Genomic DNA, 22,733 nt, shown 5'->3' with positions numbered 1-22,733 from the left:
GCCCTGGCCCTGTGCTCACTGGAGTTTAAAAGAATGTGGGGAGATTTCATTGAAACCTATCAAATATTGAAAGGTCTGGATAGAGTTTCATGGAGTGGATGTTTCCTAGAACAGCAGAGTCTAGAATCAGAGGGCACAGCTTCAGAATGCAAGGACACCCCTTTAGAACAGAGATAAGGAAGAATTTCTTAAACCAGAGGATGGCGGATCTGTGGAATTCAACGCCACAGACGGCTGTGGAGACCAAGTCATGTGGTATATTTAAAGCGGTGCTTGGTAAGCTCTAGATCAGTCAGGGCGTCAAAGTTATGAAGAGAAGGCAGAGGAATGGGGTTGAGAGGGATAATAAATCAGCCATGATGGAATAGCAGAGCAGACTCGATGGGCCAAATGGCCTAATTCTGCTCCTACGTTTTATGGTCATCAGCACCCTGAGCGCAGTCTGGGAATGTAACGGTGTGAAAATCATTAAAGGGTTTGAAAGGGTAAAAGGAGAAAAGCAGCTTCCCTCAGCTGCCAGAGTTTGTGTCCTACGTGAATCACCAAAAAATGCCAAGCATGTGATTATGGAATCTGATTTTATTCCGCAAGTTGCTACTTCCTGCAGTGTGCTGCCTGAAAGGCTGGTGGAACCAGATTCAGAAACAACTTCCAAAAAGGATCCGATGAAAGAGTAAGGATCAGGAGAGCAGGGTCTTTGGATCGTGGAGCCGGGGCTGGCAGCATAAGCGGGTGTCCTCCTCTGCTGTGGCAGGGTTCTGTGAAAACTAATCAATAAGCTTTAAGACCTTGACCTCAGTTCCTCCTTGTGCAATTCGATCCTCGATTTTCTCACTTGCAGACCCCAGTCAGTTCGGATTGGTAACAGCATCTCCATCTGCGCACGTGCACCACAAGGCTGTGTGCTTAGCCCCCTGCTCTACTCACCTTACACTTATGACTGTGAGGCTAAGCACAGCTCCAATGCCATATTTAAATTTGCTAACAACACCACTGTCGTTGACCAAATCAAAGGTAGTGATGAATCAGCATATTAGATTAGATTATGAGGACACGCAGTCCTCTTTTATTGTCATTTAGTAATGCATGCATTAAGAAATGATACAATTCGTTCCTCCAGAATGATATCACAGAAACACAAGACAAACCAAGACTAAAAAAAACTGACAAAAACCACATAATTATAACATATAGTTACAACAGTGCATAGCAATACCGTAACTTGATGAAGAGCAGACCGTGGGCACGGTAAAAAAAAGTCTCAAAGTCTCTCGAAAGTCCCATCATCTCATGCAGACGGTTGAAGGGAGAAACTCTCCCTGCCATGAGCTTCCAGCGCTGCAAACTTGCCAATGCAGCACCCTGGAAGCACCGACCACAGTCCGACTCTGAGTCCGCCCGAAAACTTCGAGCCTCCGACCAGCCCTCCGACACCGAGCACCGAGCACCATCTCTGCCGAGTGCTTCGACCCCGGCCCCGGCAACAAGCAATAGGCAAAGCTGAGGATTTGGGGTCTTCCCCTCCGGAGATTCTCGATTGCACAGTAGCAGCGGCAGCGAAGCGGGCATTTCGGAAGTTTCTCCAGATGTTCCTCCGCGCTTCTCATGTCCGTCTCCCATCAAGTCAGGATTGTGCACGGCCCCTATTTAACAAACACGATTATCAATTCGGAGCGGCCGCGCACGCTGTGTTGTGCCGCCATCGTCTCCTCCCCTCCTAGAGCGTATAAGAGGGAGATTGAAAACTTGGCTGAGTGGTGCCACAGCAACAATCCCTCACTCAATGTCAGCAAAACCAAAGAACTGATTATTGACTTCAGGAGGAAGAAACTGGATGTCCATGAGCCAATCCCCATCGGGGAATCAGAGGTGGAGAAGGTCGGCAACTTTAAATTCCTTGGTGTTATCTTGTGGTTTTTGTATCGCTATATTTATGCTCTAAACCCAATTTCCCTCGGGATCAATAAAGTATATCTATCTATCTATCAGTCACCTCAGAGGATCTGTCCTGGGCTCAGCACAAGTGCAATTAAAATTTAAGATTTAAAGCACATTTATTATACACCTTGAAATTTGTCTACATCTTGAAAATTACGAAGAAAGCAAGGTAGTGCCTCTACTTCCGTAGGAGCTTGCGAAGTTTCAGCGTGACATCTAAAAGTTCGACAAAATTTTATAGATGAGTATTGTCTAGCCTCATCGCAGCCTGGTAAGGAAACACCAATGCCCTTGGATGGAAAATCCTACAAAAAGTAGTGGACATGGCCCAGTCCCCACCATTGAGCACATCTCCACGGAGCTTTGTTGCAGGAAAGCAGAATCCATCATCAGGGACCCTCACCTCCCAAGCCTTGCTCTCTCCTCGCTGCTGCCATCAGGAAGAAGGAACAGGAGCCTCAGGACTCGCGCTACCAGGTTCAGGATCAGATTTATCACCACTGGCATGTGTCATGAAATTTGTTAAGTTAGCAGCAGCAATTGAAAGCAATACATAGTATAGAAGAGGAGGAAAAATAATAATAAATTGCTGTATACGTATGTTGAATAGGTTAAAAAATCAGGCATAAACAGAAATAATATATATTAAAAAGTGAGAGGGTATTCGCAGGTTCAATGTCCATTTCGGAATCGGGTGGCAGAGGGACTCAGGAACGATTATTCCCCCTCAACCATCAGGCTCTTGAACCAGAGGGGATAACTTCACTTGCCCCATCATTGAAATGTTCCCATAACCTATGGACTCACTTTCAAGGACTCTTCATCTCAATTTCTCAATATTTATTGATCATTTATTTATTTCTGAATCTGCGCAGTCTGTTGTCCTTTGCACACTGGTTGTCTGCCCTGCCAGGTGCTGTCTTTCATTGATCCTACTATGGTTATTGGATTTATTGAGTATACCCGCAAGAAAATCAATCTCTGAACATATGTACTTTGATAATAAATTTACTTTGAACTTTGAATAAGTAACTAATCAAGTGTTTAGAATAATAGGATGAATCTTGCAGTGCTGAAGTTTTATGTTGTTTGGGAAGGTAATTAGCATGTTTCCATTGAGTTTGGGACAGAATGCATCACCTTATCTTTGCTTTTCTGATTTCAGCCAGACCTCCTGAATTTCAAGAAGGGCTGGATGTCCATTCTGGGTGACTCTGGCGAGGTAAGTGTCCATTAGCAAAATGCCCTGTGTTAGACCATCAGACCATAAGACAAAGGAGCAGAAGTCAGCCATTCGGCCCATCGTGTCTGCTCCACCATTTTATCATGAGCTGATCCATTCTCCCATTTAGTCCCACTCCCTCGCCTTCTCACCATAACCTTTGATGCCCTGGCTACTCATACCTATCAATCTCTGCCTTAAATACACCCAATGACTTGGCCTCCACTGCCGCCCGTGGCAACAAGTTCCATAGATTCACCACCCTCTGGCTAAAAAAAATACTTCGCATCTCTGTTCCAAATGGGCGCCCTTCAATCCTTAAGTCATGCCCTCTCGTAGTAGACTCCCCCATCATGGGAAACAACTTTGCCACATCCACCCTGTCCATGCCTTTCAACATTGTTGTACCTGCCTCTGGGTAATTCCTGCTCTGCATGGTGTCTACCCCTGTGTCATACCCTGTCCCTGCATTTCATCACCCCTGCACGTTATCCACCCAGGCATTGTACTGACCTCCGCATCTGAGCCACCCCCGCATTCGAGCCCATCCCAGTGTCCAGGGCCACCCCCGTGTCCGAGGCCCCCCCTCCCTGCGTCTGAGCTAGCCCAGCGCCCAAGCCACCCCCGCATTATACCCATTCCAGGGAACCTTCAACAGAAGAGATGGTAATTAATATTACGCAAGAGATTCTGCAGATGCTGGAAATCCAGAGTAACACACACACAGGAACTCAAGGTCCGGCAGCATCTGTGGGGAGAAATAAAGGGTCGACATTTTTGGCCAAGACCTATCATCAGTAATGAATAATTGTTGCCACTCTCCTACTCTGTCCAGTGATACCAGTGACTGCGGCCATCGCTTAAAGGTGCAGCCTGCCTCAGTCATTGGCAGGGATCTGGCACAGTGGAGTCGAGGTCGAAGTTTGAGTCAGATGTTGATGTTGATCAAGAATTTGTTTAGATTATGACACTAGATTCGGACCTAGATCTGTAAATAGCACGAGGCACAATTACTTTTTTTTTGGGGATATGGACGTTGACCTGGATCTGGCTCAAACATTGACAATGATCGGAATCTGTTCCGGATACTGAGCATAAATCTTTGAAGGTGGAAAGGCAAAATGTGCTGGCTGCTGTACAAACACTGCAATTTGCTCTATTAATACAGGATGTGAAACTAACCGTTTAAAGCACACTGCTATAGAATTCTTCTGGGGAAGGGGTTGTGGTATTGTGGCACCTTCAGGAAGGTTATCGGGACCTTGGTGAAGTATAAGAGTTTAGTGTCATGGTACCGACACAGAAGCTGTTCAGTTATGTGGGGAGACTAAGATAAGGTTATTACTGACATATGAATGGACGAATCAGAAGGAGGAAACTACTCAACACCTCAAACCTGCTCTGTTGTTCAATAAGAACATGGCAGAGTTGACTGTAACTTCCACCCTGCGTTCACTGCAACCCCCACAGAAACCTTTCACCATGTTTCTTATTATAATCTTTTCAACTATGCTTTAAAATTATTTTTAGTCTCTGCTTCCACTGGTCCTTAAGGAAGAGGGTTTCAGTGTCTCCCAGACTTCTGAGAGAAAAGCAAATTGCCTTCCTTCATCCTAAATGGGTGACCCCGGCCCTCCCCCAGAAGGAAATATCTTCTGCATGTTCATCCCGTTAATTCTTCTTTGGGAAAGCTAGGGGCGATCTGAAAGTTAAACAAACAAAAAAAATGTGGGGGAAGTCAGTAACCAGAGGAAATAGTTAACAGGTGTTTGGTAAAAGAACATGGGGCCATTCAGCCCTTCGAGTCTGCTCCACCGTTCCATCATGGCTGATTTGTTGTCCCCCTCAACCCCATTCTCCTGCCTTCTCCCTGTAACCTTTGATGCCCTGACTAATCAAGAGCCTGTTAATTATAACCAATAAGGATGAGGCATCAAGAGAAGCATTCTTTTGCATATTGAGCTGTTGTCATCGGCAGGATCAAACGTAACAGTTGGAAGGACCATGTTACAGCTTGGGGCATTCCAGAGTTCAGAGTAAGAAGGTTGTATGCCCTTCCCGTCAGCAAGTGTGTTTCCTCCGGGTGCTCCGGTTTCCTCCCATAGTCTAAAGATGTACCAGTTGGTAGGTTAATTGGCTGTTGTAAATTACCCCGTGATTAGGCTAGGGTTAATAGGTGGGTCGTTGCGTGGTGCGGCCCATGGGGCTGGAAGGCCCTATTCCACATTGTACCTTTAAATGGGATAATGCATTGGAGGGCCTTGGTGAGGTGGCACAACTTGGTATGATGGGCTGAATGGCCCTTGGTGAGATGGAGTGCCCTAGAACTTGAAAGCAGTTCGAGCCGAACTGTGTGTAAGGGAAGCTCAAATCGTGGTCAGAAATCAAGGCACCACGACTTGGAGCTCCCTTGCCCATTGTTGGTCCCTTCCCCTTTTCCTCTTTGACTGTAGAATTCAGGTTGGTTTCTGTTTGGTTTGTGAGGAACATCACAAGCAAACAGGTTACACAAACTCAGTCCCAGTGTAAACTGAAAGGCATCCATCAGGAGTGAGTTACCTGCCTGCTCTTTCCTGGGCTCAAGGGTGCTGACTTCCTTGCTACTCTCAGGCTATGGTCACTTGGCCCCGACCAGAGACAGAACATGGTACCTCCCAGCCACGGGTGCCCATCCACTACACTGGGTAAATGCACGGACACAGATGCCATCTTACTGATTAATCCTCCTGAATAATAAGAGACAATTCATGTCAATGTTCTCCTGTTTCAGTGGAAGAAGCACTGGTTTGTTCTGACAGACTGCAGCTTGAGATATTACCGAGACTCCACAGCAGAGGAGGTAAGAGGTTTTATGAAGCATCAGCCACACCCCCAGTCCTTGGTGCCGATGCAGCAGAGAGAAAAGGTTAGGACACGAATTGGCACTGGGCGGAGGGTGTTGTGGGTTGGTTCCCTTTTATGGGCAAGGATTCAAATCTAGCTGGCATTGTGTATAGCTCTTTGATTTGGCTGAGGGGAGGCCTGTTTGAGGTTTAAGTAATGAGATGCATAGATAGAGCAGGCAGCCAGTATCCTTTTCCTGGGGAGAGGGGCTAAATTCAAAGGGGATGTGAGGGGCAAATTCATTACACAAAGAGGAGTGGGTACCTGGAATAGAAGAATACAGCCATTTGGCCCACAATATTGTGCTGAACCAGCTGAAAAGCAAATTAAAAACACCCAAAATACTAATCACTCCCACCTACACCATGTCTATATCCCTCCATCTTCCTCACATCTGTGTACCTATCAAACATCTCTTAAAAGCCTCTAATGTATTTGCCTCTACCACCATACCAGGCAGTACATTCCAGGCATCTACCACTCTCTGAGTAAAAAAACTTACCCTTCATATCCCCTATGAACCCACCCCCTCTCACCTTCAATACATGCCCTCTGGTATTAGACATTTCAACCCAGGGTAACAGATACTCCCTGTTCACTCTATCTATGCCTCTCATAATCTTGTAAACCTCTATCAGATCTCCCCTCAGCCTCCGATGCTCCAGAGAAAACAACCCAAGTTTATCCAGCCTCTCGTGATAGCACATGCCCTGTGAGCCAAGATTGTGCTGCCATGTGTGGGAATGGGAGACAAATATGATGGATGCATTTATGAAGCTCTTAGATAGGTAATGTGCAGAGAATGAAGGGACAGGGATAGGCAGAAAGGATTCATTTAGTTAGATGTTTAATCACTGGTTTAATCATTAAGGTACAACATTGTGGGCTACCCTAGCTGTTTCTGTGTTGTACTGTTCTATGTTGTACGAGCAGGGAATTTTGAAATGACAACAGCTTAAGCTAACTTGATTTTAGGGAACTGGGTCAAGCGGCTGACCTTGGCAATTGACAGCTGTCAATCAGAGACCCTGACGTTGTAAGAATATAGTAGTTCGGATTATAGGAAGGATGTGGAAGCTTTAGAGAGGGTGCAGGGGAGTGTCAGAATCTCAGAATTACCAGGATGCTGCCTGGATTAGAGAGCATGTCTTATGAGGAAATGTTGAACAAACTAGGACTTTTTCTCTCTGGGGCAAAAGAGGAGGAGAGGTGACTTGATAGAAGTGTGCAGGATGATAAGAACCATAGATAGTGGATAGCCAGAACTTCTTACCCCCAGGGCTAATATGAGGGGGAATAATTTTAAGGTGATTAGAGCAAAGTATTGGGAGGATGTCAAAGGTAGTTTTTTTTTAAACACAGAGAGTGTTGAGTGTCAGGGGTGTTGGTAGAGGCAGGTATGTTAGGGCTGGGGTTCCCAGTTTGGGGTCCACATACCCCTGGGTTAATGGTAGGGGTCCATGGTATAAAAAAGGTTGGGAACCCCTGGAAACTCTTAGGTAGACACTTTGATTATAGAAAAATGGAGGGCTACATAGGAGGGAAGGGTTAGGTTGATAGAGTAGGTTAAAAGGTCAGCTCAACATCATGGGGCAAAGGACCTCAATGGTGTTGTAATGTTCTATGTTTTAATAATGGTCCAGGACATTAACCAAATTGTGGTTAAGGTTTGTTGGAGGTTAAGTACAGATTTAATCATTGTGGTAGAAAGGTTTTCAGCACGAGGGATGACGAGGACAGCTCAGCATTGGAATTTGAACCTGTGTTTTGCAGAGGAAGGACAAAGGTGTGTGTCATCGAGCACTGCAAACGGGGTTGAATTGCTTTCTAAGGTCTGTAGTCATGCTGGCGGTTGGGGTCAGAGAGGCACAGCTACAGTTTCCAGTTCCCCTCCAACACACCAACAGCATCCGGGCTGAGAGTCAGAGAGCCCCCGGCATGGGGTTGGGTGAAGGTGCTGGCTCCTCTCTGCTGTGAGGGCAGGTGGGTGGGTGGTCAGGGGGAGGAAAGGAGATGTGGCGATGGTCCTGAGTCTCAGAATGTGAACTGAACACGTAGGTATTAGGCTGGGACAGCTGTTCCCACTTGGTAACATAAAGTCGTAGAACTATACAGCACGGAAACATACCCTTCAGCCCATTTGCCTGCATTTGGCCCGTGGGGTATAGATTGGATGGATGGGATGATCGCAGTCTTGCTCCCAAGGTAGAGGAGTCAAACACTAGAGGGCACAAATTTAAGGTGAGGGAGAAGGATATTAAGGGCACCTGAGGGGCAGGTTTTTCACACACCGATGGGTTTATGGGACACGCTGCCAGAGGAAGTGGTAGAGGCAGAGACAATTACGTTAACAGGACATTAGGATGGGTACATGGAAAGGAAAGGTTGAAGTTGAGATTCTGACACCATTCTGCTTCAAACCTCTTGCATGAATCTGATTGTAATCAGGCCTGTTTTGGTGGCTGTTCCTAAGCTCTTGAATTCCCAAACCAAACCTCCCAGTTCTTCCTTTCTCCTCATCTCCTGAAAACCTAGTTACTGACCTAGATGTCATCATGCACGCAACACCCAATATACGGTTTGTGTGAAGTTTTATTGAATACTGCCTCTCTGAAGTTTGGAACATTTTGGAAGCTGAAGGGCTCTATATAGATCTGTGTGTTGCACGAGTAGTCACACTGGAAGGGTGAAGAGGTTTCTGTCTGTATCTTGTCACATCTAACTTCTGCACCTTTCCTCTCAGGCTAATGACCTGGATGGAGAGATTGACCTGCGGAACTGCAGCAACGTCACTGAGTACCAGGTGCAAAGGAACTATGGATTCCAGATTCACGTGAGTAAGCTTACCCTCCCCCCCCCCCCCCGCCACCAAACCACTTCCATCTCTCAATCTGTGTCAGGCTCCCCCATTCGTTGCATTCTATCAACTTAAGGGTGGAGGTGCAATCCTCAACCAGCCTTGTAGCCAGGAAGTGTCCCTGAAACTTACAGTAAGCTTTAGTTGTCTAATCTGTGGGGCTTGTGTATCCTTATTAAAGGTGCAGTTTGCATACAGAATTGACTCAAGTAGGCTCGGGGTTCACTTGGATTCCACTTCGTAATCCAGTTTCCATGGATGTTCTCACCTTTCCCATATGAAAACTACAGTTGGAAATCACAAAGGAAGTTTTAAGACTAATAGTTACTGGGTTACTGGGAGCAGGGGTCAGCATGCGGGATGCTATCGACCACGTCTCCCTTCTCTAAAGCTGGATGGGACCTGCTCTCATTCTTGTACATTGAATTGTAGCTGGAGAATCACTAGCAATAGTTTCTACTCCCAACTCTACATGCTTCTTGGTCCCCAAATGTTCCTCATTTCCCTGCGACCCCTCACCAATATTCCCTGGGCGCACTATCAGATTTCAAACTTGCGTCTCGACCTCGCTCCTCGTTGCTTTACTACTAAACACAGGTGAGCGTAAATCCCTAGACGCTACGTCTATGCCATTGTCTTCTGTCCACGCTCTCTTGTAGTCCCCCAAAGCTGAATTCGGCTGGTTACAACTTTGGAAGGTGAGCTTCCTATCACGCATCTGCTGATTCACTGGTGTAACGATGTTTGACCCAGCGGCTGAACGACTGCAGTGGTCACCTTCGACCTTCCACCCTGCACTCGCGCCCATCTCCGTGTTCCCTATCTGACTCTGTGCCAAGCCTCGTTTTCCATCACCCCCGTGAGTGCTCCCCGGCACTTCTCATAGTTAACTTTTTTTTTAAATTTAGAGATACAGCATGGTAATGGGCCTTTTCAGCCATCGAGCCCACACCGCCCACTTGTAGCCATGAGGCCTCTTTGCCTATTGATCCATACGCGGTAGGAAACCGGAACATTCAGAGGAAACCCCTGTGGTCATGGGGAGAATGTATCGCTGTCCTTACGGACAGCGGCGGAATTGAACTTGGGTCACTGGTGTTACACGACCGTGTCATCCACCAGAAAGTTAGGAACAAGTTAAAGTCTTCACCGTTCCTGTAACTCACCTTTCCAAACTTTGAGATGTCCTCCAGTCCTGTTTCCACAACCTGCGTTGCACCAGTTCTGGTCTCTCCCACATCTCCAGTTTCAATCATTTCCCACTGTGCCCATTGTCCTGATCTCCCTCCCTTAAATCTCTCCATCTTCCCAATCTATCGAACACTTTTCAGTAATGGCCAATTTAAAGGCCTTCACTCCCCCCCCACACCTCGTTCCCCTTCCTCCATATTTGGATCAGTGTTGAAAAAATAACAGGGGAGGAATTAATCCAGTGAAAAGCCTTAGCCTGGTTGTGACATTAAAGGCAACGTTTAAATGCTGGTTGACATTGATGTGATATCACCATCGTAGACAACGTGGAACCCATCACTTCACTAGTGGAGTGATGGGCTGGTGTTCACTGTCCACCTGTAGGCCAGGTGGCAGAACTGATCCCCGTCTTGCTGCCACTGTCTAAAAGGCGATCTGTCCCCTAGACCAAGGAACTGGTGTACACCCTGTCGGCAATGACCTCTGGGATTCGGAGAAACTGGATCGAGGCTCTCAGGAAGAATGTTCGTCCAAACTCTTCGCCCGATGTGACAAAGTAAGTTACTTAGAAGGATGCGAGTGAGTGGGTGTGCAGGGAGAGTGCCGGGACTCGGCTGGAGGAGGAACTGGAGTGGTTGGTGGAGACATTGGAGATGGGTGTGAATATGGCAGTACTGGTTGACCATGAGGGTAAAGGGGATGGGCAGGGGTGAAATAGGATGGGTGGGGAGAGGGCGAATACAGTGGTTGGACAGGGGGACTCTGGTAGGTGAGTGAGAGGGAATGGATGAGCTAAGGTGAGCAGTTGAGTGAGCTGGAAGTCTCATTAAAGGAATTTGAATTTTTTGGGGGAGTAGTTGACAAAGACGTTTGGATCCCTTAGATTGCAATCCAGACGTAGTGAGCCGGGGTGTGAGGAACAGACAGCTATTTGGCCTCTCAAGTTTGCTTGTTCAGTGAGATCGTGGCTGGTGTGCGAGCTAACTCCACGCATCCGTCATTGATCTGTCCCAGAATAAATTACATTCCTCAGTAATTCATTTTGTTCATCCCCCTCAAGCATGTTTACATTTACCTGGACTGAATTCCTTTGCTAACTCTGTTAATGTTTTTGAAGTTCCAAGCACGTTTATCAAAATACCTATATGTCATCATATACCATCTTGAGATTCCTTTCTCCCTGTAAATACCTGCATGAAAATGAATTTCAAGGTCATGTATGGTAACATAAAAATACTTTGATAATAAATGTACTACCTTGAGGTTTATTTTCTTTTAGGCACTTACAGGACAAAAAGAATCTCAAGGTAGTACATGGTCCAGATGTTTCTTTACAAGGGATTGTTTTCAGCTGAATGGTTCACAATATCACCCATCTGTACGTCATTGTTAAACTTGTACATGAACTTGTGTGTTCTGAGTTATTTATAAATCTGGTTGTAAGCTGTGGCACCAATGCTATCTGTGTGAGTTAGCTGTGACCTGCCAGTGGGTCCGCCCACCTCACCATTAGTCCTGCACTGTGTTTCTTGCCACTCAGTTCATTTCCCAGGCAGGCTGATAACTTTCCAACGCTTCCATGAACTTTAACTTTAGTTAACGGTCTCTGAATGGGAACTTGCAAGTGCCTGAGAATATCCATATAAATCAGGGGTCCCTAACCTCGGTTAAGGGTAGGGGTCTATGGCCTAAAAAATGTTGGGAACCCCTGATATAAGTATCTTAGACGTTAATGTCACGAAACATCAGACAGCACACTGCATACAATTAAAGGAATTATATTTATTGAATCTTTAATTAAATTTTAATTAAACAGTCAAATATGCACAAGATGGAGCTCATCCTGAACTTCTCAGTCACTCCTGTTCTGGGCCCTTGGTCTGCGTGAAAGCACACACCACCTTCTGAACGTCACTCGCAATCCATCTCGAACAAACGGGTCTCCCACCGGGTCGTAACCTATGACTGATTCTCCCCAGTGTCTTCTCTCTTCATCTCCTGCCGAACAAAAGCCCCAAGACCAACCGTAGTGTCCCTCACCCCAAAAAAACCTCCCCCCAGTTCCGGCATCCTAATTGGATGGCACGTATCCCTCATCATCCTTATCTTCAACAATAACCCAAACAGATTGAAAGTAGAACATTCTGCTCTTACAGAACTGCTAAGTGAAATACCTACAGCAGAACAGTAAAGATGTGAGCCAGGGCATTACATATTCATCAGTACAACTTACTTTTACAGGTAATAATAATAACATGGCTATTAACATAGAACATGGAAATCTAAAGCACATTACAGGCCCTTCGGCCCACAATGTTGTGCCGACCATATAACCTACTCTAGAAACTGCTTAGAATTTCCCTACCACATAGTCCTCTATTTTCCTAAGCTCCATGTACCTATCTAAGAGTCTGTTAAAAGACCCTGTTGTATCCACCTCTACCACCTTCCTTGGCAGTACATTCCACGCACCCACCACTCTCTGTGGAAAACTTACCTTTGACATCCCCATTGTACCTACTTCCAAGCACCTTAAAACTATGTCCCCTTGTGTTAGCCATTTCAGCCCTGGGAAGAAGCCTCTGGTTATCCACACAATCAATGCCTTTTATCATCTTATACACCTCTATCAGGTCAACTCTCATCCTTTGTTGCTCTAAGGAGAAAAGGCAAAGTTCACTCAACCTATTCTCATAAGGCACACTCAAACTTCCCATAACCCAACTACAAATCTCGAATCCAGGAACTAAGAGTACAAACATTAGGCTAGCCACTGGCCTTTCTCTGTTGTACCTTGTAAGGAAGTATGCAGTTTTCCATTCTAAAGGAGTGTTTCCTGAATCAGGAGGAGTTTGGAAGCTCAAGGCGTCGTAATACATGTGCTTGCCTTCCTTGAGCCTTTAGGTGAAAGCTCTCTGGTCTTGGTTGTGCCAGTTCTTAATCGCATTATTTTCTTCACTGTATTTTTTGCACAATGGATTTTGTTGGCTCTATGTATTTGATTTTATATTACCTGGATTGGCTGGCACGTCTGCTTCACTGTGAATGCCCAAACGAAGTAGAGTACAAAGCTGTGCCAATGTGGCCCAGACCGAACCAGAGTGTGCAACTGAACTTACCTGAGCTCAGCACTTACAGTGAGGTAGTCATGGTGTAATATTGAGTAGCTAACCATGATCTTCACCAACTGCTTTTGTTTCCAACAGCACTTGCAAAGTGCTGCAAATTCCTGCTTTCTTTGTGCTTTTATAATATATGGATATCACAAGCATGTTTCTTTTCAATGCCCTCTTTCTATAACTTGTAATATCTTTCTAGTCGCCTTTTGTTCATTGCATCTCTAAACTTGAGTGAGGCTTCCTTCGACAGCAGGACCTCTTGCTCCTTGGGGCTAGGAACTGGTTCAGTAGTTAATGTGAATCAGTTTGTATCCTCAAGGAGAAAGAGGGAGTATTAACTGGTCCACATTCCCTATTGATCGTCTTTAGTTCTACCAATTAACAGATTTTGCATGGTTTCCATGGAAGTTTGGCATTGCGTTGAAGTTAGTTTTGCGCAAATTGAGACACTGAGTGGCAATTTCATGCTCTTCTCTTTAGAACGTTAGTTGTGTTCAATCATGACTACTGTTCAATACACGACTGGGCTGTTAGCCAAGTCTGCCTCATCAGTAAATCTTAAATGGCCCATCTCCTTTGATTTAAGGACATATAGTTGCAGAAAACTCACACCAGAAAATGTACTGCCTTCTGATATTAGCTAACCTGTCTGTCCTAACATAATCAAAGTAACTTTCTACATTTTACCATTACGACAGGCTTGTCCAACCTTGTATTTAAACATTCTACAGGAATCCTTTGTGTAACTCCCTTTGTTTTGCCGATGAAATCTCCACTGCCTGTTTGACCCTTATACCATCTCTCTTCAGTGAGCTGATCAAAGTTCAAAGTAAATTTATATCAAAGTACATATATGTTACCACATACAGCCCTGAAATTCCTGTTCTTGTGGGCATTCATAGTACATAGAAAGAAACACAGTAGGATCACTGAAACTTGGTGAGAGAGTGAGATTGAGCACCAGTGTGGGGCAGTTGCCAAGGACCGGACCAGGTTGGTCCACACTCCAGAACTCCAGTTGAGACCGGAAAAATGTACTGATCAGGAGGCTCTTAAAAGACCCAATGCCAACTAATTGGTACGTCTTTGGACTGTGGGAGGAAACCCTTGCTGTCACAGGGTGAACGTACAAACTCTTTACAGGCAGTGGTGGGAATTGAACCCACACCGCCTGCATCGTAAACCGTTGAGCTGTCCACTATCCTGCCATGCCGTCTTAGCTTAAACATTAGAATCCTCGATGTCCTGTTCTTTAATTTGGCTCGTAGCATTTATTATTTTCTGAACAGCACCTCTGTCTGTCTTTTATCATGATGTGGCTTCCGCTTCCCCCAGTAATGTTCTCTGATGTTCATCATCGTGGTACAAACCGTTAATCATGTAGGTTCACATTCCTACTCTCAGCACATAGCATCTCACTGCGTTATTGATTCCCTTGCCCCGCCTCATTAGATTCCCCTTCCTTTTCCCAACTCCAAGAGCCCCGGTTTACTATTCAGCTCCCTCCTGACAGTCTATACTGTACCTCGCAGGTAGAAAGGACATTTTGCATAATAGTGAAAAAAAAGGCACAGAAAATGTTTCGGAAACACTCAGCAGGTCAGGCAGCATCTGCGGAAAGAGAAGCAGAATTAACGTTTCGGGTTAATGACCCTTCATCAGAGTTCCAGTTCTAAGAAAGCCGCCGTGTGATTTGTTTCTCCCTCCACAGGTACTGCCTCACCTGTTGAGTTACTATGCACAATGTTCTTTCTGCCTGTGAGGGTTGCCAACATTTTCCATTTTCTACACTTCCAGCATCTGGACTTTATTTTCGGTCATTAACTGCATTTTGTGAGTTGGATATGGTCAGTGATATATCGATGCAGCTATAAAGAAAGCAAGACAGCTGCTGTATTTCATTAGGAGTTTGCTGAGATTTGGTTTGTCAACTAAAACGCTCGAAAACTTCTACAAATGTACCGTGGAGACATCCTGACTGGCTGCATCATCGTCTGCTATGGGGGCATGGGGGGACTACTCCACAAGTTGCAGAAACTTGTAAAATTAGCCAGCTCCATCATGAATACCAGCCTCCATGGCATCCAAGACATCTTCAAGGAGCGGTGCCTTAGGAAGGCGGTGTCCATTATTAAGGATCCCCACCACCTAGGATATGCCCCCTTCTCATTGTTGCTATCAGGAAGGAGGTACAGAAGCCTGAAGGTACACATTCAGTGATTTAGGAACAGCTTCCTTCCTCTGCCATCCGATTTAAATGGGCATTGAACGCATGAACACTTAATAGACAGATAAATACTTAATGTAGCTCAGCTTTTTGTGTTCTCTGTACGAGGGGTGATTGGTAAGTTCGTGGCCTAAGGTGGAAGAAGTCAGTTTTAGAAAACCTAGCACATTTATTTTTCCTACATTTACACACTTAGTCCAGCGGTCGTGGAGCATACAGATCCCTTCTTTGTAGAAGTCGGTGTCTTGGACCTCCAGAGGTGGTCCACAGCAGGAGTGATTGATAAGTTTGTGGCCTAAGGTAGAAAGAGATGAGTTATTAATTTCAAACTTTCTGCATAATCACTCGGAGTTGAACTGCACGTGCATGTAACGAGAGCTGCATAACTCATTTCCTTCTACCTAAGGCCACAAACTTATCAATCACCCCTGCTGTGGACCACTTCCACAAAGAAGGGATCTGTATGCTCCACGACCGCTGGACTAAGTGTGTACATGTAGAAGGGGATTATGTTGAAATATAAATGTGCTAGGTTTTCTAAAACTCAGAGTTGGACTGTGGTCGGGCATGGCCGGGAGAGTTTTTTTCCTTCTCCCGTCTGCGTGAGATGTGGGACTTTCGAGAGACTTTGAACTTTTTTTTACTGTGCCATGGCCTGTTCTTCATCAAGTTATGGTATTGTTGCACTGTTGTAACTATATGTTATAATATTTTATCATTTCTTAATGCATGCATTACTAAATAACAATAAAAGAGGACTGCGTGTCCTCCTAATCTAAAAAAAATTGACTCCTTCTACTTTAGGCCACAAACTTATAAATCACCCCTCCTTTTATTTGTCATGTATTTGATTGTACTGGTGTTTGTAAAGTTAACAAATTGCACGCCATAAGCCTGTGTTATTAAACCTGACTCTGATTGGAGATCCTTGCTGTTTGTCTCACCGGGGTTCCCTTTTACACGAACCCTTTGCATGTCCTGCTCTGCGCCATGGGTTATTACTGAAATCTGGCCTAGAGAGTTCCTCCTCACCACGTTCTCTGTGTGTTGAGAGTGTCTGACGCATGATGCAGGAGAGATTGGAGGTGAAGACCCCGACTGCAACCAAGCATGGAGAACAGTCAGTGTCTGCAAATTTCCGAATCCTGCTAGCTTCTGAATCCTGCAAATTTCCTAATCCTGTCAATTTCCTAATCCTGCCATCCGGGCTCACAATTACTCAGTGCCACAGCTGATCATTACCTCCACTCTCAATCTCTGCTGTAAATTGGGGCTTTTAAGTCACCATTCCAAGCCACAAATCTGGAACCACAGGACCAGCCTTCAAATACTTATTGCATTGAGTGTACCACTAGCAAAAAAAAAAGCATCTCCTTCTACTCCCAAACCAGAGAGTGCTTCCCATTCTTAAACCCTGTGTAAACATTCTGCATGATCATTGCCTGCACACTGCTCCCCGTAGACTATTGTGTTTCAGACCAGTCACTGCACACCGCACCCTGTAGACTGGTGTATGTCAGACAAGCATCTACAGATCTCTCTGTAGACTTCCCTGTGGACTTCTGTCTGTAGCTGCTGTTGTGTTGAAATGGTTTGTGCTGATTTATGTTTGAAATTTCTAATGTCTGCTCTGTTTTTCTCTTCTGCTTACTGTTGTGTAGGAGGAACAGTTGGATGAAAACCCCACCTTCAAAAGCCAGGTTAGAATGCGCAGTATTAAATTGTTATCGGTTCCCCCTCCCTCTCCTGTACATCACCCCTGCCTGCCCTTTGGGCTGGGTGCAAAGCACTGGGTGACTGGTGATCTCTGACGCCACCTCTCGAGTCTCCCTCCAAGCGCCCCCACTGTGATGAACCCCTAGTTCCTTCTCCCTCTGACTTCTTGACCTTGTCGCCCAACAAGGAGTGAGCCTGTGATCGGTCAGTTGGTCTTGGAGGGTGTCCTACCCCGCTGTGGTCAGTAGCCATTCCAGTAGTCCGGTGGACAGAGGCAGACTCCATGTGGTCAGGGTTACAGCCGGGCTGCTGGTAAAGCTCTTGCACAGAGCTGCCCCACCCACTAATTCAGGTCATGGAGTCTCGGTGAGATAGTAGGCCACTCGGCCCATCAGGCCCACACTAACTACTGAGCTCCTGTTACACCAACTGGCCTTATTCACGCTGCACGTCCCCCTAGATTCTATTAGCCACCTACATACTTGGGGCGGTTTTCACTGGCCGGTTAGCCTCCTAATCTGCACATTTTTGGGGTATGGGAGGAACCTGAATGAAGCCCACATGGTCACAGGAAGATCATGCAAACTCCGCACAGATAGCACTGGGCAATTTGTGTGGCAATAGCACTCCCTGCTCCCTCCCCCCCCCCCCACCCCCAGTTATGGGCAATAGAGTCTGGTTGCTCTGGGCAACCTGAGACCACTCTACCCATTGACCTTTCACAGGGAGAGCATGCAAACTCCACACAGACAGCACCGGAGGTCAGGATCAAACCCAGGTTACCGATACTGCGAGGCAGCAGCTCCAACAGCCGCACCACCGGGCGATCAGGTGGCCAGAGTGTCGGAAGCCGAGCATGCTTGCTGGCGAAAGTGGGCTCCATGTCAGGCAGACTTGCTCGCAGTTTTCCAGAGGCAACGGATTAACAGATTATCTAAAGTCGGATTAAGAAACTTGGTGGCTTGCTGCAACTCTTAAAGCAGAGTGTGTTGGTGGGCGGGGGGGGGTGAATATACAAGCCCAGTAGGACAATGAGAGAGTGGATAGGCCTGTAAGAATATGAGAGGTGGGGAAGGGGGTAGGGCATATGCGAGTAGGGCAGTGGTGGGCAGGAGGGTCTATTAGAGGAGGGAATGGCCATCTGGATTCTGTGCCTCTGTCTCGAATGTGGGGAATGAGCCCACGATTGTTTGACTCAAGTCAGCGTGCTATCAACTGAGCTGTACAGCAGAGGTGAGCAATATTTGTGTTGAGTGGCAATCCCACTAACGTATTTGTTTCTTATACTGTATGGTGGATGTTTAAAGTGCGTGATCCTTCCCTAGTCAGAAGGGAAGTACTAGGGAGGTCCCCTAGTCCCCTCGCCCCCTCTTGCAAACAATTAGTTACGTCCTTCTCTAAAGCAACACTCTCACTGAAGGCTTGCTGTACGCCCTCAGGTGCGACACAGAGTGTTTTCCATGAGGAGAGAGGGTAGGTGGCCAGCCTGCTCTTTGCACAGTTAATGAGCTCACAGCTGTGTATACAGTGGCCAGGGACGAGGAGTCAGAAGTTCCAACCCCTTCCCCAAAGCCTAAAAGGTAAAATGAGTTCAAGTGCCTGGCCTTGAGCAGGAACTCCAAGGCAGGAAATTGACAAATTCCTTAACAGGGAGGGAGTGAGAGGATGCAGACTTCCTCCTTGGGCAGGAAGGCAATGATGCACTTCACCCTGTTATTGGAGACGCTGGTCCTGCCGCTGCTCGCTCACTAATGCCCGACTGGAAGGAGCTTCCTCAGTGGCGGAAGTAATCTGCTGGCAGCTTGACGTTCCTCAGGGTGATGACACGGGAGGACACTGTGTGCCTTGTCCGCGAATCCCATAGCTGATGTTTCTCAGGGTGATGACGCGGGAGAACACTGTGTGCCTTGTCTGTGAATCCCGCAGCGTCGTGTCTGTTACAGGGGCTGAGCTCCTTGTTGGTCATTGTCCGGAGACTGACGGAGCAGAGTGTGGTACCTGTGCGCCCTCTCAACACTCGGACTTGAAACCATCCCCTGCAGGGAGCTTCTCCCTGCCAAAATCTCTGTATGGAACTACCATTCAGGCATGGTAACAGATCTATAGCCCACACCAATCTTAATCACAGCTACACTCCCCAGTTCATTCCCTGTGATCCCAGATTTGACCTCCTCCACGCTCTGCCGTCTCTGCATTTTGACCCTGTGATGACGCCTAACCTGTATTGCTTGAGCGGATCCTCCTCGCGTTTCCCAGTCTGTTCCAAATTTCTCCTTTTGCTTCCTCCAATTTAATCCTTAACCTCGATGGAGCTTCCTGCAGACGGCACCCTGCATTGAAGCAGAGAGCCGAGAGGTGAGATGCTCAGCCCCAGCGCCGTTCATCTCCAGATCTCATTGCAGCCTTGGTCCAAGCACGGACCAAGATCCCCAGAAGTGGGGTAAGAGGGGCAAACCTGAACTCAGTGGGCATCACGGTGACAGCTGTCCAGTGCGAGGCAAGGCTTTGCCAGTGGGCACCTACATCCTGCGGAGCAAATAGTCATAGTCATAGTCATACTTTATTGATCCCTGATGAAGGGTCTCGGCCCGAAAAGTCGACTGTCTCTCTTCCTAGAGATGCTGCCTGGCCTGCTGCGTTCACCAGCAACTCTGATGTGTGTTGCTTGAATTTCCAGCATCTGCAGAATTCCTCGTGATCCCGGGGGAAAATGGTTTTCGTTACAGTTGCACCATAAATAATTAAATAGTAATAAAACCATAAATAGTTAAATAGTAATATGTAAATTATGCCAGGAAATAAGTCCAGGACCAGCCTATTGGCTCAGGATGTCTGACCCTCCAAGGGAGGAGTTGTAAAGTTTGATGGCCACAGGCTGGAATGACTTCCTATGACACTCTGTGTTGCATCTCGGTGGAATGAGTCTCTGGCTGTGCCCAACCAGTCCATTATGTAGTGGATGGGAGTCATTGTCCAAGATGACATGCAACTTGGACAGCATCCTCTTTTCAGACACCACCGTCAGAGAGTCCAGGAAATGGAATATGGATGAGCTCAGCCGGCTCCTGCAACCTTTGTGCTAAATCCTGTGTCTCTCGCTGGGTTTCAGCTTTGGCAACGTATCTCAATGTGTTAAATGTGTGGCTCTCTGATGAAAGTATCTTCCAGAGTCACACAGGCCATTGGGTCCATTCCAACCATTTATGTTCATTCTACTCTGATCTCATTTATTCTCTCCACACTCCTCTGACCTACCCCCCCCCCAGAGTTTCTACCCCTCACCCATGCACCTGGTGCAATTTACAGCGGCCTACTGACCTACTAGTTCTTGAGATGTGGGAGGAAGCTGGAGCTCCCAGAGGAGATCCACGTGGTCACAGGGAAAGTGTGCAAACTCCACACAGACAGAGCCCAAGGTCAGGATGGAACCTGGCTCTCTTGAAGAGTGAGGCAGCGGCTCTTCCAGCTGCACCAATGTTTTTCTTTTTGATGTCTTCCCTCTCATTCTAGATTCTCCATTGCTAGGTAACCAGTGTTTCCATCCAAACTTAAAATTGTTCTAAACCAGGGGTCCACAGACCCCTTGCTTAGTGGTAATGGTCCATGGCATAAAAAAGGTTGGGAACCCCTGTTCGAAAGTCTCGGTATTGTATTTTCTCACATAAGGAGCCTTTAGTAAAATCGGCACTGTGAGCTCTCTCTGACGCCCAGATGTGGTTCCCACATTATGAGGCCCACGAGACCCCATCTGAAGTTTCATTAAAGATTTATGTGGTTTCTCAAACTGCTAAGTAGCCGTGTGCCCCAGGAGGCAGCTGCGAGTGGCCTGAATCTGCCCCTACCCTGAATCTTCTGAGTCTACTTCCAGTGCTGACTAATTATTTCAAGTAAATTTAATTATTTACCAAAACGTTATCAGCTTTCCTACACTGACACTGAATTGCATATGCTATCATTTTCAAGCAATTATCTTATCAGCGTCTTGTACAGTTTCCTCTGCTTTTCTAAAGAATTAACAGTATCTCCCATTCTGTCAGTGACAGTCCCCAACACAGCTCCCTCCAGACCAAGGCCTTATCACTGATCAGCAAATACAAAAGAACTGGTATGGCAGTGGACCATGTGCAGCATCACTCAATTTCAGCCACTCGAAATATCTGCCCATGACGTACTGTCCCAAATAGCCAGGGTTCCCTGACATTCAATACTCATCCCTGATTATGCATATGAGAAATACAAACTGCTGAAGGAACTCAGAGGTTCAGGCAGCATCTGTGGAGGGAAATGGTCTGTTGACGGTTCAGGTTGAGACTTTGTACCTCGGCTGAAAGAGGAGAGATGGGCAGGACGAAGAGGTGAGGGGAAGGGGTGGGCGGCAAGAGCTGGCAAGCGATAGGTGGATCCAGCTGATTGACAGGTGGAGTCAGATTAGGGTGAGGGAAGGTGACAGAGGCCGGGAGGCAACAAGGGGCTGCAGATGATAGAAACATAGAAACATAGAAAATAGGTGCAGGAGTAGGCCATTTGGCCCTTCGAGCCTGCATCGCCATTTATTATGATCATGGCTGATCATCCAACTCAGAACACCGCCCCAGCCTTCCCTCCATACCCCCTGACCCCCGTAGCCACAAGGGCCATATCTAACTCCCTCTTAAATATAGCCAATGAACTGGCCTCAACTGTTTCCTGTGGCAGAGAATTCCACAGATTCACCACTCTCTGTGTGAAGAAGTTTTTCCTAATCTCAGTCCTAAAAGGCTTCCCCTCTATCCTCAAACTGTGACCCCTCGTTCTGATGGAACCTGACAGGAGAGGAGAGACCCTAAAAAGCCTTTAACAAAGTGCTGATGAGACGCTTTTGTGAACCGCTGCAGTGTTTTTGGGTGAAGAGGAGAGAAGGGTCTTGGCCCAAAGCATTGACTTTTTATTCCTTTCCGTAGATGCTGCCTGACCTACTGAGTTCCTCTGGCATTGTGTGTGTGTGTGTGTGTGTGTGTGTGTGTGTGTGGTCTTACTCTGGAGTTTTTAGCATTGTTTCTGTGTTTAAGGGAAGTGAGTAAGGTTTGGACCCAGGGACAGTGAAGGATCTGTTTGTCACTCAGCCTGGTGTGTGAGCTGGTGGTGGAGCTCTCTTGCCCCTGCTGCCCCTCTTCTTGGTCACTGTCGTCTCAGTGATCAGTATCACTGCAGAAGCCAGCCTTCAGTCAAGTGGATTCACTCACGGTGGTAACGAGGAGTGACTTGAGGCTCTGCAAAGGCTGGAGAGCATCCCAGCTGCAGTACCTGAACCCTGCACCAAGTGTACTTCTAGTCAAAGAACCAGAGCATAAAAGGTCCAGGGTGAGAGGGAAGAGATTTACAAACGTTTATAATAGGAACCTTGGGGGCAATTTCTTCACCCAGAGGGTGAATGCAGCGAGCTGCTAGAGGAGGTGATTGAGGTATTTAAAAGGGTTTTTGAGCAGTATATGTTCATGGGTTCCCAAGGTTTTTTAGGCCATGGACACCTACCATTAACCGAGGGTCCATGGAACCCAGGTTGGGATCCCCGGTTTTAGAGGGAGTTGGACAAAACACAGT

The 22,733-nt window shown here is 46.6% G+C and overlaps 1 protein-coding gene across 6 annotated transcripts in view; it reads left to right on the top strand.

Annotated features, from left to right (window-relative positions):
- Nucleotides 1-22,733, top strand: part of LOC140204863 (TRIO and F-actin-binding protein-like) — a 301,234-nt gene that overhangs the window by 242,415 nt on the left and 36,086 nt on the right. For 5 of the 6 annotated variants that reach the window (XM_072271741.1, XM_072271738.1, XM_072271737.1 and 2 more), the window contains 5 exons: nt 3,104-3,160; nt 5,931-5,999; nt 8,787-8,876; nt 10,538-10,647; nt 17,099-17,137. In XM_072271741.1, the coding sequence (XP_072127842.1) occupies nt 3,104-3,160; nt 5,931-5,999; nt 8,787-8,876; nt 10,538-10,647; nt 17,099-17,137 (365 nt within the window). The remainder of the gene's footprint in view (nt 1-3,103; nt 3,161-5,930; nt 6,000-8,786; nt 8,877-10,537; nt 10,648-17,098; nt 17,138-22,733) is intronic. The other variant, XM_072271739.1, reaches the window with a different exon arrangement.

Source organism: Mobula birostris, chromosome 11 (genome assembly GCF_030028105.1).
Source record: "Mobula birostris isolate sMobBir1 chromosome 11, sMobBir1.hap1, whole genome shotgun sequence".
NCBI lineage: Eukaryota > Metazoa > Chordata > Chondrichthyes > Myliobatiformes > Myliobatidae > Mobula > Mobula birostris.
Note: the sequence above shows the minus strand (reverse complement) of the source record. Positions and strands in the feature narration are given on the sequence as shown.